The 14,099-nt window shown below is 32.5% G+C and overlaps 2 protein-coding genes across 10 annotated transcripts; both read right to left on the reverse strand.

Moving 5' to 3' along the window:
* Positions 1-1,596: 1,596 nt before the first annotated feature.
* On the reverse strand, positions 1,597-5,133 carry LOC113108778 (uncharacterized). Of its 7 annotated transcripts, none has more exons than XM_026272089.1 (10): positions 5,019-5,133; positions 4,556-4,594; positions 4,206-4,442; positions 3,661-4,005; positions 3,174-3,506; positions 2,832-2,936; positions 2,654-2,719; positions 2,402-2,476; positions 2,290-2,318; positions 1,597-2,111 (listed from the first exon to the last, which is right to left on the reverse strand). In XM_026272089.1, the coding sequence occupies exons 1-10, from the start codon at positions 5,083-5,085 to the stop codon at positions 2,043-2,045; spliced, it is 1,365 nt and encodes a 454-aa protein (XP_026127874.1). In that variant the 5' UTR covers positions 5,086-5,133; the 3' UTR covers positions 1,597-2,042. The 7 variants fall into 7 exon arrangements, with proteins under 7 accessions (XP_026127874.1, XP_026127871.1, XP_026127869.1 ...); XM_026272086.1 differs by having other exon boundaries at positions 4,206-4,484; XM_026272084.1 differs by having other exon boundaries at positions 2,402-2,473; positions 4,206-4,487.
* Positions 5,134-6,595: 1,462 nt separating this feature from the next.
* LOC113108779 (uncharacterized) lies at positions 6,596-9,956 on the reverse strand. 3 transcript variants are annotated; one of them, XM_026272092.1, is made up of 8 exons: positions 9,829-9,956; positions 9,364-9,402; positions 9,016-9,297; positions 8,377-8,721; positions 7,926-8,222; positions 7,532-7,636; positions 7,279-7,319; positions 6,596-7,149 (listed from the first exon to the last, which is right to left on the reverse strand). In XM_026272092.1, exons 1-8 carry the CDS (start codon positions 9,893-9,895, stop codon positions 7,060-7,062), a joined length of 1,266 nt encoding a protein of 421 aa, XP_026127877.1. In that variant the 5' UTR covers positions 9,896-9,956; the 3' UTR covers positions 6,596-7,059. The 3 variants fall into 3 exon arrangements, with proteins under 3 accessions (XP_026127877.1, XP_026127876.1, XP_026127878.1); XM_026272091.1 differs by having other exon boundaries at positions 7,890-8,222; XM_026272093.1 differs by lacking the exon at positions 9,364-9,402 and having other exon boundaries at positions 7,890-8,222.
* Positions 9,957-14,099: the final 4,143 nt, after the last annotated feature.

Here is a 14,099-nt window from a genome sequence, read left to right on the forward strand (position 1 = left end):
CAGTTTTTTTCATATTCTGTCATTAAATTCCTGACAAATACACATTGTTATTCAAAGCATAGGTGTTTATATTTAGTGTTTTGCATACTGGTATGTCGGTGTCCCTACAAAGCTTCTCAAACAGCAGTCTCCCAGTATGTGAAAACCAGCATTGTTGCTGGTGAACAGCATGGCTGTACTGGTTCATAAATTGCAGAATTTCACCAGCTGTGACATTATATAGTGATATATACAATACAGTTATATATTTCAGTGTTTTTCAAGGAGATGAACCCAATGTAACTCATTCTCACGCTCAATATAACTCACTCTCAAATGTGTATTGAGGGTTACAGTATGGATATTATTCACAGTCTATATTCTGACATTTGCCTGGTCTCCTTCATCCATAACCATATTTATCAGTTGTGGATGGAAAATGTGAGCTTGCATAAAAATGGAGCCACTAAAATATCTGTCTGAACTACTATTAGTTATATCTTTTGTTTGTTAATCTATTCCTACTCCTGCTCCAAGAATTGGGATTTAGGTGGTGCAATGTTTTGTAACATTATGTGAGTCTGGCATACAGCAGGTTATGTAATTCTAGGGCATTTGCAGATGGGTTGGACCACAGAGAAAGATGCTGAATTTGTGTACTTCGTGTTTAATGCTCAGAATTATGGAAACAGTATGTTTTTGCTAGGATAGGCAATGGTGTGTAGTTTACCATGGCTATGAATGCAAAATCACCAAAGCCACCATATACTTGCATGTTTGCATTAAGTATTATTTATTTTCTAGTGTGTGTGTGTGTGTGTGTGTGTGTGTGTGTGTGTGTGTGTGTGTGTGTGTGTGTGTGTGTGTGTGTGTGTGTGTGTGTGTGTGTGTGTGTGTGTGTGTGTGTGTGTGTGTGTGGTGGCAAAAACAGCTGAAGTCTCTGGAGTGATGGACAGAGTAAAGCTCTTTTATGAAATTGAACATATTAATTCAAAGTCAAGGAGATTAAGTTGAGCAGAAAAGCTTTGCTTAACTAGAAAAGGTGCTGTGATTGTCAGTAGTAGAAAGTAAGAATTTGGATAAGAGTCTACCCATCTTGACCATACTCAGGGTGCTCCTCGAATAAGTCTTTACGGCTTGATGTGGTCAGGATCTTAATAAAATAGGATTATCTGAAGCCTACATTTTGGAGACAAAGGTGTGAGTCAAAGCATGTGTTAACCTTGGTTATTTTTCCCCCTAAACGCACCCCATTCTGTCAAAATCTGCCTTTCCCCTCCCCACGGAACATCATTTATGTGCATTTGGATTCTGTCATACACTAATTCATCACTCAGTGGTTCTACTTAGCAGACCTTGACAAGCGTTTTAAAATCCCCCCACGTTTAAATAAAGACACGCATTTCTACAAAGCAGAGCAACCTTGAGTTAGTGAGGAGCATTATCCCTCGTCCATAAAGACATCCTATTCAAACTACTTTTTTCCACACTTTTGTGTTTTAGACTGAAGTACATTGAAGCTGCATGTTCTGGGTGGATTCCAGGAGGATGAAAGTGACAGACAGAGAGCGAGAGAGAAGAGGATGGGTAACTGCATTACCCTTTTTTGTACATACCCTTTTTTATTTATTATTATTATATTTCAAGTATGTTTTCAAACAGTGCCATCAAATGGCCATTTTACTAGTATACTTGCACTTACATGAAGGTGGCTATAATACCATAACATATGTAAAGTAATAATAATATTCACTTTAGTTGATGCTTGTACACATGTGACTAACACAACATTAATTCAGGGATGCAATTATACATTTTCAGTCGGTTATGGTGATGGTTTACTGAAAGCAGTTAGATGTATTTGATCACACAACACCCCTAAACCTACTCCGCTGATAGTTGATGTAGTCAGACAGCGCCATCTGCTGTTTTATAAAGAAAACGTTATACTTTCTCCATGATACAATAGTTTGAGATTCACAAAGCTTAAATGAAACACTTTCTATAAACAAATGACAAAACTCTCTCTTCCTCTGGTTTTCATAATAATGTTGGGGAGATGTCTAAGTCTGGAACCTGGATTTGTCAAAAAAAATGGTTGCATAGGTCACACTGTCTGGTGTCAAAGTTGTCTGTGGAAAGACAAGGCAAATTAACAGCAATAAATAAACAATTTCTGGGCCAAAATGACAACCACATTTGGCAGCACAATAAATTAACACCATTACTTAAATAAATAAATTAAAATAATAGTAATAGGCTCATTTGGACTGTAACTGGTGTATAATATTAACAAATATGTGCACTCACCTCATCTCTTTTATTTATGTTTGTTTTTCCTACAGAAAAAATATATATATATTTCAGAGAGGATGTTCAAATTATATAGTGTTTCACAATCCCTGAAGGGAAAAGTTCTTACCGTATCTGTTTCGTCTGATATTACGGTATATTTCAGGACTGTTTTCTCTGTTTTCCAGTGTGCTGCTGTGCTCTACTGGAAGAAGAAGAAAGCTAGACATTCAAAATACTTTGGAAAGCTTGTGAGCAAAAAAGGCTCCAGTAAGTTTATGACAATTTTCTATATACGTGTGTTTAGTAATCTCAATAAAATAAAAATATGTTGCAGCTATATAAATATATGTAAATATATATATTTAGCTGATTTGAATACCTCTGTCATTCCTCATTTGGCTGATATTGATGTAGACTGGTTCAGACTCCTGAGGGTCAGAATGCACTGAAATAGTTGCAATAGCAGGAGTAAGTAAGAAAGAAAGAAATCATTCACTGTGAAAGATTATTAAAAGACAAAAGAATGAAAAGATGAATAACTGATAGTATTTTTGTACTTGACTTTCGTTTCTTGTAACAGTAACACAAGAGAACTCCAAGTAGAATCCCGGTAAACAGAGCTAAAACACAGGATGTTGTAGCCTTTGCATGATTGTTGGTTGCTGAAAGAAAATACAGACTTTATTAGTAAACTCAAAGTGTTAATTAACTTCATATGTTTGTTTGGTTGTTTGTTTTGTATCTTGGACATTCTTAGCATTTTCATCTACATTATGAGCCTATAATATTTTTTTTTCGCGTTAAATGCACTTTATATTAATGGTTATAAATATCATGTAAATAAATATTATTCTCAGTTAAGGTGAAAATACTGTATATTAACGGTTCAGAGATATTACCTTTGTTTGTTACATTCAAATTTTCTGTGGACATACTTGGAGCATTTGTAGTTGATAAGGTAAGGCTGCTTGTTATAGAGGCCAGAGCTCTGAGAGTATTCTCAGTAAAAACTGCACACTGCCAGTTCATCGGGTCTGTTTCATAGCTGGATAGATTAATTGTGAGTTGTAACTTGTTCTTTTTCTCAGTCATTATTTGCTGTTTGACTAGAACTCCTCTGTTCCTCTCCATCCTGAGCCAGACCAACCTTACTGTCTCAGTTACTTCAGAAAGCTCACAGGTAAGAACCACTGACTGCTTCCTCAACACACCATCAGGGGGCTCCACTGAGACTGAAACCAACAACATGAATGACAACACATTTACAAAACAGTAATTCTTTAAGTCTCTGATAATCAAATGTAGATGAAAAATCTATGTATTTATCACAGATTGATTTTAGAGAATTAACTGATACATTTATTGACTGATTGACTTTTTGCAAACCTCTGATGGTGTGTAGTGTTATTGTTGTGTAGGCTCTAGCTTCTGTAAAACAGCTGTATGTTCCTCTGTAATTGAAGTACACAGGTGAGATGTGAAAGATTAAAACTTGACCGTTGTATTCAGTTGAAGAACATCTCCCTGGTGGGATTGGTCCTTTTAACTGATTTTGTCTTCCTTTTTCAGAGACTATCAGATCAATCTGTGAATTAGGCCTCGGCTCCCAGGTCCACTTCAAGCTCTCAAAAATAGTCCTGTTATTTTTGCAGATGAGTAATAAATCACTATTATTGGAGCTTTGTCTGTAAATGAAATGTTTTCTTAATTTTAGATTTTGGGTAGAAGTATCTGGAAAGAAAATTGATAACCTGGTGAATTTCAGTGAATATGTCTCAGTTAAAACATTTCATTTTTTATCCATAAAGACAACACAAGACAACTCAAGAAGTACATTCTACATAATTATTAATAGAAAAAAAATTATAGATCATTAAGATGATGGCATACAACTCAGAACTAACTATATATATATATATACATACACTTACGTGAAGTGACATTAAGTGTGTGAATCCTAACGGTTTCTACTCTTCCATCTTCCATCAATCTACAGTAATATTTGCCTTCACTGTGTTCATCAACAGTGTGTAAGATGATGTAGGCAGAGTTGTTGTAGATCAGTGTGGTGTTGGATATTTGTCCTCCGTCTTTCTCCCAGAGCAATGTGGAGGATTCACTCAGGAGAGGAACGTCACATCGCAAAGATACATCAGATCCACGAACGACTTTGAGAGATGAGAACGGAGTGTCAGAATCTGTGTAGATTTCTTCTAAAAAATAATGTTTATTAATACTTTAAAACATTTTTTTTTTATTATTCTACAGAAATTCAACCAACCTTCATTTTGGCTCTTAACAGTTTGAACTGGTGGATGTTCTGTACAGAATGAATAACATTTACAACAATTACAATAACAAACTTTGCAGGACAAACCAAGCTGCTATCAGCTGAGGACCTGAACTAAAGAATGTATTTACCAGCATTTTCTAAAACATTTGAACAAACAGAGGCTGCATGTTTTGTAAATAAACCTTTCTTTCTCTCTCTCTCTCTCTAGTGATTGGTAATCACTGACACAAGGCATGTTTACATTCTTTTATTTTGACACTTAATTTGAATTTGATAAAAATAGAGACTGTGAAAACTCCATATTAGTGCATTATATAAATGTTCTTGAATTAATTTTAATTCTATAATTTATCAATTAAGATTAAAATCAACAAACACCAATAGAGGGAAGAATTAAACAATATGTTGTTTATGTATCTTGACAGAAGAATCTCCCTCTTAATAGACTCACCGATAGCATGAAATCGGGAACATAATCCACTCATCAGAATAAAGATTTGAATATGTGTAAGCGGCATGATTCTTCTTTGTGCCTCAGATTAAGTGAAGCACTCTGAAGAGTTTAAAGAAAGAACTAGACAGCAGATTTACTGGGCGGTGCAATATTCAGAAATCTGCCGTCATAGAAAACAATCAGCTTATGAAACAAAATGACCATGATAGATACTGTACTAAAACTAACACATTTTTCAGTGTTATAATGTTAAATCACATTTAGAAGTATTAACAAATACCCTTAAAAATATTCACAGTAAAACCAAAAAAGAAAAGAAAAGAAAAGAAAAGAAAAGAAAAAGAAAAAAAGGAAAAAAAGGAAATCCTCTGTTCATATATCTATTGGATAAATAATGAATCTTCTTTCAGTAAAATCAGGCATGTCTGAACACAAATATTGTTTTTAGACTTGTCTGGTTTGCACATTTAGCTCATTTCCAGAGCAGGAAATGGTTTGCTAAACTGAGCTATCTTGAGGTTTCTCAGTCACCCAAATCTGTGATCTTGATCTAAACTCACAAACGTACTAACTTTATTGAGGAGGTCTATTTTTGAAGCTCAGTCTTTTTGTAGGCACATGCACATCTAAATATTGAAATTTCCTGATCATTGCCCATGAAAAAATATTATATATATATATATATATATATATATATATATATATGTGTGTGTGTGTGTGTGTGTGTGTGTGTGTGTGTGTGTGTGTGTGTGTGTGTGTGTGTGTGTGTGTGTGTGTGTGTGTTTGTGTGTGTGTGTGTATATGTATACATACACACACACACACACACACATATATATATATATATATATATATATATATATATATATATATATATATATGTATGTATGTATATGTTATTTTTTTATGTATTGTTATTTTATGCAATTATCATCATTATAATTTATCAAACAACAAATGTCATTATTTAATATTATCATTGCTATGGTCTTGTTTTTTACATAAAATTTGTTATATTATTTTTATTATTTTTATTATTATTTTAGATTGATTTCAGGCGTCATCTTCATAAGGCCTTTTCAAATGTGTCTGACAACATTGAACATTTAAACATAGTAACAAAACTTTTTAAAAGCTTCAGTGCAAATAAGCAAAGCAATAATTTGACATTTCTTTTAATGAATATCTCATAGTTTAACTTGCTTGAAATGTAAGTTTTTCTCACATATACCAGGAAATACTGTGCTCCATTTAAAACAGTTGTGTGTTATGAAACCACAGTGGGGTTTCTTTCTGGCATGAGAGCATATTGATTCAAGTCTGATTACTCAGAGAAAGTGTTGCATTTATGTTTTCTACTGCAAATAAACCCCAAAGAACCATTGCATACAGACAGTATGGAGAGACACCTGTACAATATCTTTAGAGCATAAAACAAGAATTATCAATCTTAATTCATTCTTAATATACCAAATTAATGAATGAGTTACTTGCTTTTATTAATAACATATTAATTTGATGATTTTAACTCCATCCAATTATATATAATAAAATAAATACAAAAAGGGTTTTAATTTATATTTATTTATTTTACAGACCTTTTATCCAAAGCAACTTACAAATGAGAATTACAAGTGATTCCCACATAAATGGGCAATAAACTCAAATGCTAATACAAAGTTTAAAGGTACAAGACATCAATCTTGACAACAAACACAAGGCAACATTTTTAGCGATGTTGTTTGGCAATGTTGCTGTCAACAGACAGCCAGGTGAGAAACAGGGCCCACACTGATCTAAATTATCCAGATAATAATGAGTTGGCCATTCACAATGGGAAAGTGCCCAAGCAACATCACCCAGCAACATTGTTCAAAAAAGCTGCCCTACAGTATGTATCATTATCTTCAGACATCATTTAAAATCATACAAGCAAGAACAGGAAGGGATAAAGGGAAAGTGAAAGGATATGAATTTTAGTCATTATTTATCTATTTTCTCAGCAGGATGTATTTAAGTTCTAACGGAAGAGACAAATTCAAGCTGTTTCTTGAATCTGCTCTGCACAGGTTCTGTGCTGGTTCCCTGCACTAGTTGAGTAGATGACTGTAGTACTGCAATCCAACACCTGTAAATATTGAAGTGTACAAGCTTAAAGACTGTATTTAGAAATCACAACCATATATAACACATGTATCATTAGCACATCAAAATTACTATTTGAAATGTTTATGATAGAAGGTGTTTCACAGCTAACCTCTGAACTTAAAGACTTGGTTTTAAACCAGCTGTCAGCTCCTGGAAAAATAATCATATAGTCATATATTGGTTTCACTTTATTTTGATGATCCCTTTAACATATTCTATTAACTACAAGTAACATTGCAAGAGTGCACTGAAATGATTGCAATAGCAAGAGTAAGAATGAAATAAACCATTCACTGTTAGAGATTATTAAAAGACAAAAGAGACTATTTTGAAAAGAGGAATAACTGATAGTATTTTTGTACTTGACTTTCGTTTCTTGTAACAGTAACACAAGAGAACTCCAAGCAGAATCACAGTAAACAGAACCAAAACACAGAATACTGTAGCCTTTGCATGATTGTTGGTTGCTGAAAGAAAACACAGACTTTATTAGTAAACTCAAAGTGTTAACTAACTTCATTTTTTTATTTTATTTTTTTTATTGTTTGTTTGTTTGTTTTGTATCTGGAACATTCTAAGCATTTTCATCTACATAATGAGCCTATAGTGTGTATTTTCGCGTCAAATGCACTTTATATTAATGGTTCTAAATATAATGTAAATAAATATTATTCTCAGTTAAGGTGGAAATACTGTATATTAATGGTTCAGAGATATAACCTTTGTTTGTTACATTCAAATTTTCTGTGGACATACTTGGAGCATTTGTAGTTGATAAGGTAAGGCTGCTTGTTATAGAGGCCAGAGCTCTGAGAGTATTCTCAGTAAAAACTGCACACTGCCAGTTCATCGGGTCTGTTTCATAGCTGGATAGATTAATTGTGAGTTGTAACTTGGTATTGTTCTCAGTCACAATTTGCTGTTTGACTAGAACTCCTCTGTTCCTCTCCATCCTGAGCCAGACCAATCTTACTGTCTCAGTTACTTCAGAAAGCTCACAGGTAAGAACCACTGACTGCTTCCTCAACACACCATCAGGGGGCTCCACTGAGACTGAAACCAACAACATGAATGACAACACATTTACAAAACAGTAATTCTTTAAGTCTCTGATAATCAAATGTAGATGAAAAATCTATGTATTTATCACAGATTGATTTTAGAGAATTAACTGATTCATTTATTGACTGATTGACTTTTTGCAAACCTCTGATGGTGTGTAGTGTTATTGTTGTGTAGGCTCTAGCTTCTGTAAAACAGCTGTATGTTCCTCTGTAATTGAAGTACACAGGTGAGATGTGAAAGATTAAAACTTGACCGTTGTATTCGGTTGAAGAACATCTCCCTGGTGGGATTGGTCCTTTTAACTGATTTTGTCTTCCTTTTTCAGAGACTATCAGATCAATCTGTGAATTAGGCCTCGGCTCCCAGGTCCACTTCAAGCTCTCAAAAATAGTCCTGTTATTTTTGCAGATGAGTAATAAATCACTATTATTGGAGCTTTGTCTGTAAATGAAATGTTTTCTTAATTTTAGATTTTGGGTAGAAGTATCTGGAAAGAAAATTGATAACCTGGTGAATTTCAGTGAATATGTCTCAGTTAAAACATTTCATTTTTTATCCATAAAGACAACACAAGACAACTCAAGAAGTACATTCTACATAATTATTAATAGAAAAAAAATTATAGATCATTAAGATGATGGCATACAACTCAGAACTAACTATATATATATATATATATATATATATATATATATATATATATATATATATATATATATATATATATATATATATATATATATATATATATATATATATATATATATATACATACACTTACGTGAAGTGACATTAAGTGTGTGAATCCTAACGGTTTCTACTCTTCCATCTTCCATCAATCTACAGTAATATTTGCCTTCACTGTGTTCATCAACAGTGTGTAAGATGATGTAGGCAGAGTTGTTGTAGATCAGTGTGGTGTTGGATATTTGTCCTCCGTCTTTCTCCCAGAGCAATGTGGAGGATTCACTCAGGAGAGGAACGTCACATCGCAAAGATACATCAGATCCAAGCAAGACTTTGAGAGATGAGAACGGAGTGTCAGAATCTGTGTAGATTTCTTCTAAAAAATAATGTTTATTAATACTTTAAAACATTTTTTTTATTATTCTACAGAAATTCAACCAACCTTCATTTTGGCTCTTAACAGTTTGAACTGGTGGATGTTCTGTACAGAAGGAATAACATTTACAACAATTACAATAACAAACTTTGCAGGACAAACCAAGCTGCTATCAGCAGAGGACCTGAACTAAAGAATGTATTTACCAGCATTTTCTAAAACATTTGAACAAACAGAGGCTGCATGTTTTGTAAATAAACCTTTCTTTCTTTCTCTCTCTCTCTCTAGTGATTGGTAATCACTGACACAAGGCATGTTTACATTCTTTTATTTTGACACTTAATTTGAATTTGATAAAAATAGAGACTGTGAAAACTCCATATTAGTGCATTATATAAATGTTCTTGAATTAATTTTAATTCTATAATTTATCAATTAAGATTAAAATCAACAAACACCAATAGAGGGAAGAATTAAACAATATGTTGTTTATGTATCTTGACAGAAGAATCTCCCTCTTAATAGACTCACCGATAGCATGAAATCGGGAACATAATCCACTCATCAGAATAAAGATTTGAATATGTGTAAGCGGCATGATTCTTCTTTGTGCCTCAGATTAAGTGAAGCACTCTGAAGAGTTTAAAGAAAGAACGAGACAGCAGATTTACTGGGCGGTGCAATATTCAGAAATCAAAAACACTGCCAAAGGCTGTAGAAAATGAGTAAGAGGTTCAACCCTCAAATTGACTTAGAACACAGAAACACTATTATTTACTGTAGTGTGGATGTTAAGTTGAAATAATTTCATCAGGTTCTTAAATCTTATATTAGACCTATAGATAATTCTTCTAACATCCAAACGTGGTTGGTTCTTTACAGAATTGTGTTTTTTTTAATCTTGGAGACATTAGTAATCAGCTATCACAGTGGTCACGGGTGAGTCTTAAACCTTGCAAGACTGTTTTTCATCTGGGTGGCTGTCGATCATATTCCTAAGCACCTGCAAACACTTCTTTAGATAAACAGAGATTCTATCTTATTCCCTTCAAGGTTAAGATACAGCACATCTGCAACAGAACAATACATTCACAAGGAACAAATGTAAGCTGACACATGAACTTCTACTTATGATTCATAGTGAAACTAAATACCCTAGGACTAAAACATCAAACTCTAGATCACTTTGATTCATTTGACTGCATGATTATCAAATTAATTAATAATAAAACAAGTGCATATTTCTTCCCTGGAAACTGGGTTAAATGTTATTGTATACTTGACATGGGTCAAGCCCTCTTCAGTCACTTCTCAGATATCAAATACACTGAAGATAGTCCAGCCAAGACTGAAACGTTTGCTTTGTGTGTGTGTGTGTGTGTGTGTGTGTGTGTGTGTGTGTACAGCAACTTTCTTGTTTGTGCACTTGAGTGTTTGTTGTGATCTCTATGTTAATCTTCCAGAATAAACTCTTGTTCAAAAGAACCATGAACTTTGATTTTTGTTTTGTGTCATATTAAAGAGATAGTTCACCTTAAAAATTAGAATGTTGTCATCATTTACTCACCCTCATGTCAGTCCAAACCTGTATGAGTTTCTTTGTTGAACATAAAATAAGACATTTTGAAGAATGCTGGTAATGGGTAGTTGGCCCCCATTGACTTCCATAGTAGGGAAAGAAATGGGAGTCATTGTTGGCCAAGATGGTGAGGTTCTTCAAAATCATTCAAAATAGTCCAACGCAAGAAACTCAGGCAGGTTTGAAATGACATGAGGATGAGTAAATGATTGCAGAATTTTCAGTTTTAAGGTGAACTATTCCTTTAACTAGCTAATTAACTATTCATTAAAAGAGTATATAGAAATGATGACAAACATCCTTGAAATCTTCTCTTTGTACATATTTTGACTGAAACGGCTCTGATAACCCCATTTTTCTTTTTAATAAATCTTGCTGAAAATAAATATTATTTTTAGACAGGTCTGGTGTGCACGTTTGGCTCATTTCCGGAGCAGGAAATACTAAACTCAAATATCTTGAGGTTTCTCTCAGGCACAAAAAAGGTCTGTGATCTAGAGTGTGATCTAAACTCACAACCTCAACAGCTTCATTGAGGAAGTCTGTTTTTGAAACTGATTTTTAGTATGAGCTACAAACATTAATATCTTGCTCACTCCGAGTATTATAAAGCATTAGTCTTTGTAAAGCCATGCTATATATATATTTATATATATATATATATATATATATATATATATATATATATATATATATATATATATATATATATATATATATATATATATATATATATATATAAAATCTGTAAAGGGCACAATATACTACTTATTCGGAACAATTTTCCCTATTTGTCTTTTATAAGTGTTTTAGGGTTAATGGAAAAGTTAATGCCTTAACATGAAGTTACAAGTACATTTTCTACAGTGTACATTGGAACTATGTTGAATGTAGTGAAAAATTCTATAAATAATGCAAATACAATACCTATTTTTTTAAATACAGTAAAATTAAATATTAATACAGAAAATAAACTGAATACATTCTATTTGAATATAAATTGAAATGTAATTATTTCCTGTGATGCCTAACTTGAGTTTATTGCATCCATTTTTCATTTTCAATGACACATGTTTAATTTATATTTTTTTTCAAGGTGCTTTATTGAAGAAAAAAAAAGTGTAACAGGGCTACATTTATTTCGAATATATTTTTTCTGCAAGATTATTTCTTATTTTCAAGATTATTTATTAACTGTGATTTTTTTTTACCAATTTATGTGTAGTTTCTAGATAAAAGTATTAATTACTTTTAAAAAGTGGTACTGTAAATTTAATTGAACTGACCTGTTGTGATATCCCTCTCTTGACATTAAACAGCCTTCTTTAGGCTTTTCAGGAAAATTTAAGAAGTAAAAAATATACACAATGTAAAAGGTAACAAAAAAAAACATATTTTATTTATTTATAATTTTTGTCCAGTAGTAATATTATTTCATAACTTAGTAGAATAGAATTGAGCCAGAACAAAATATAATGAAGAAGATGAAGAAGTTGAAATGAATGTTAATGTTTGTGTTCTTTGTGCAGATCTGAGGTGACTGTAATTAGACAAGAGATATAAGAAACATTTATTATTATTATTATTATTATTATTATTAGTATTAGTATTAGTATTAGTATTAGTATTAGTATTATTACATTCCTTTAAGCCGGACAAAATTTCATATCTCAAAGTTTGCTATATAAATTACTTTCTATAGGTTTCAGTGTTCATAGAATATTCAGTAATTTTCACATGTATTTTTATCAATACATCATTTTGTATTGTTATTTATTTTATTATTTTAAGTTCTGACTTTTGGTTAGTTGAGACATTTGTTCCAAAACTTAATCATCTTAGCTTCTTCCATTACCGGAAATAGCGTTCTACATTTAACAGTTGTGTGTCATGAAACCACACGGAGGTTTCTTTCTGGTATGTGAGCATACTGATCTAATTAAACTTGTGTTGGTGTTGCATTTATGTTTTCAATGCAAGTTTGCTTACAGACAGAGCACAGTAGTTCATTAGTCTATTGCTTTACTATACCAAAATAATGAATGCGCATTCTATTATTTATACAAAATTCATTCAGTTTTCCATTTTGATAATTCAATAATTAAATCATGTATATGTGACCTTGGACCAAAAAAACAGTCTTACGTGTTTTTTTTTGTTTTTTTGTCATTGAGATCTGAAAGCTGAATAAATATGCTTTCCATTGATTTATGATTTGTTATGATCTCATAATATTTGAGAGATATAATTATTTGAAAGTCTGGAATCTGAGGGAAAAATGCCTTTAAAATTGTCCAAATGAATTCTTAGCAATGCATATTACTAGTGTGTGTGTGTGCTCTTGTTTTTGTTACATATCAGGACACAAGTCTATATAATGACAGGGGTATTCCACAGGTATTACGAGTATCATACAGAATTAGTTTTTTTTTTTTTTTTTTTTTTTTTTTGAGAAAGTAAAAATGCACAAAATTTCCTGTGAGTGTTAGGTGTAGGGCTGGTGAAGGGTTGATGTAGGGCGATAGAATTTACAGTTTGTACAGTATAAAAACAATTACGCCTATGGGATGTCCCCACTTTTCACAAAAACAAACGTGTGTGTGTGTGTGTGTGTGTGTGTGTGGCTCCCAGTGGCAAGGCTCATTTTCTTTAATTTTGTGTGGATGATTAGATTTTCTGTCCAGCACCTGTAGATATTGAGATATACAAGATTGTGCTTACTGTAAATAAATCACAAACATATACTGTAAATACCATCATTGGCAAATCAAATTGACAATCAGATAAATATTGAAATATTTATGAAAGAAGGTGTTTTACAGCAGACCTCTGAACTTGCATGTTACGTTTTAAACCAGCTCTCAGTTCCTGGAAAAATAATTATAGTCATATAGATCAATCCGTGAATTAGACTGTGAATTACTTCAAGCTGTCATATGTTTTGATATATTTGAATACTGGAGCTTTGTCTATAAATGGTATGATTTTACTCTTACCATTTTGTGAATCTAAATTTTGTAATCTGGTGAATTTGAGTAAATACATCTCAGTAAATTATTTTCTAGACATAATATGTGAAAATGCACACCCCCTAGGCATCATGACTTTTTTTTTATTTAATACAGAACAAAAATAACAGAAAAGAATATGCTCACATGAAGTGACATTAAGTGTGTGTGAATCCTAACAGTTTCTACTCTTCCATCTTCCATCAATCTACAGT

Source organism: Carassius auratus, chromosome 9, assembly GCF_003368295.1.
Source record: "Carassius auratus strain Wakin chromosome 9, ASM336829v1, whole genome shotgun sequence".
In the NCBI taxonomy this organism is placed as follows: domain Eukaryota; kingdom Metazoa; phylum Chordata; class Actinopteri; order Cypriniformes; family Cyprinidae; genus Carassius; species Carassius auratus.

Excerpts from the sequence above, each read along its gene's own strand:
- LOC113108779 (XM_026272091.1), bottom strand. The coding sequence starts at position 9,895 with ATGCCGCTTACACATATTCAAATCTTTATTCTGATGAGTGGATTATGT. Across the intron at positions 9,298-9,363 it reads TGTTAAGAGCCAAAATGAAG|AAGAAATCTACACAGATTCT; the intron begins GTTGGTTGAATT and ends ATTATTTTTTAG. Across the intron at positions 7,150-7,278 it reads CCAAGTCTTTAAGTTCAGAG|GTGTTGGATTGCAGTACTAC; the intron begins GTTAGCTGTGAA and ends CAATATTTACAG.
- LOC113108778 (XM_026272083.1), bottom strand. The coding sequence starts at position 5,085 with ATGCCGCTTACACATATTCAAATCTTTATTCTGATGAGTGGATTATGT. Across the intron at positions 4,595-5,018 it reads TTCCCGATTTCATGCTATCG|AACATCCACCAGTTCAAACT; the intron begins GTGAGTCTATTA and ends CATTCTGTACAG. Across the intron at positions 4,488-4,555 it reads TGTTAAGAGCCAAAATGAAG|AAGAAATCTACACAGATTCT; the intron begins GTTGGTTGAATT and ends ATTATTTTTTAG.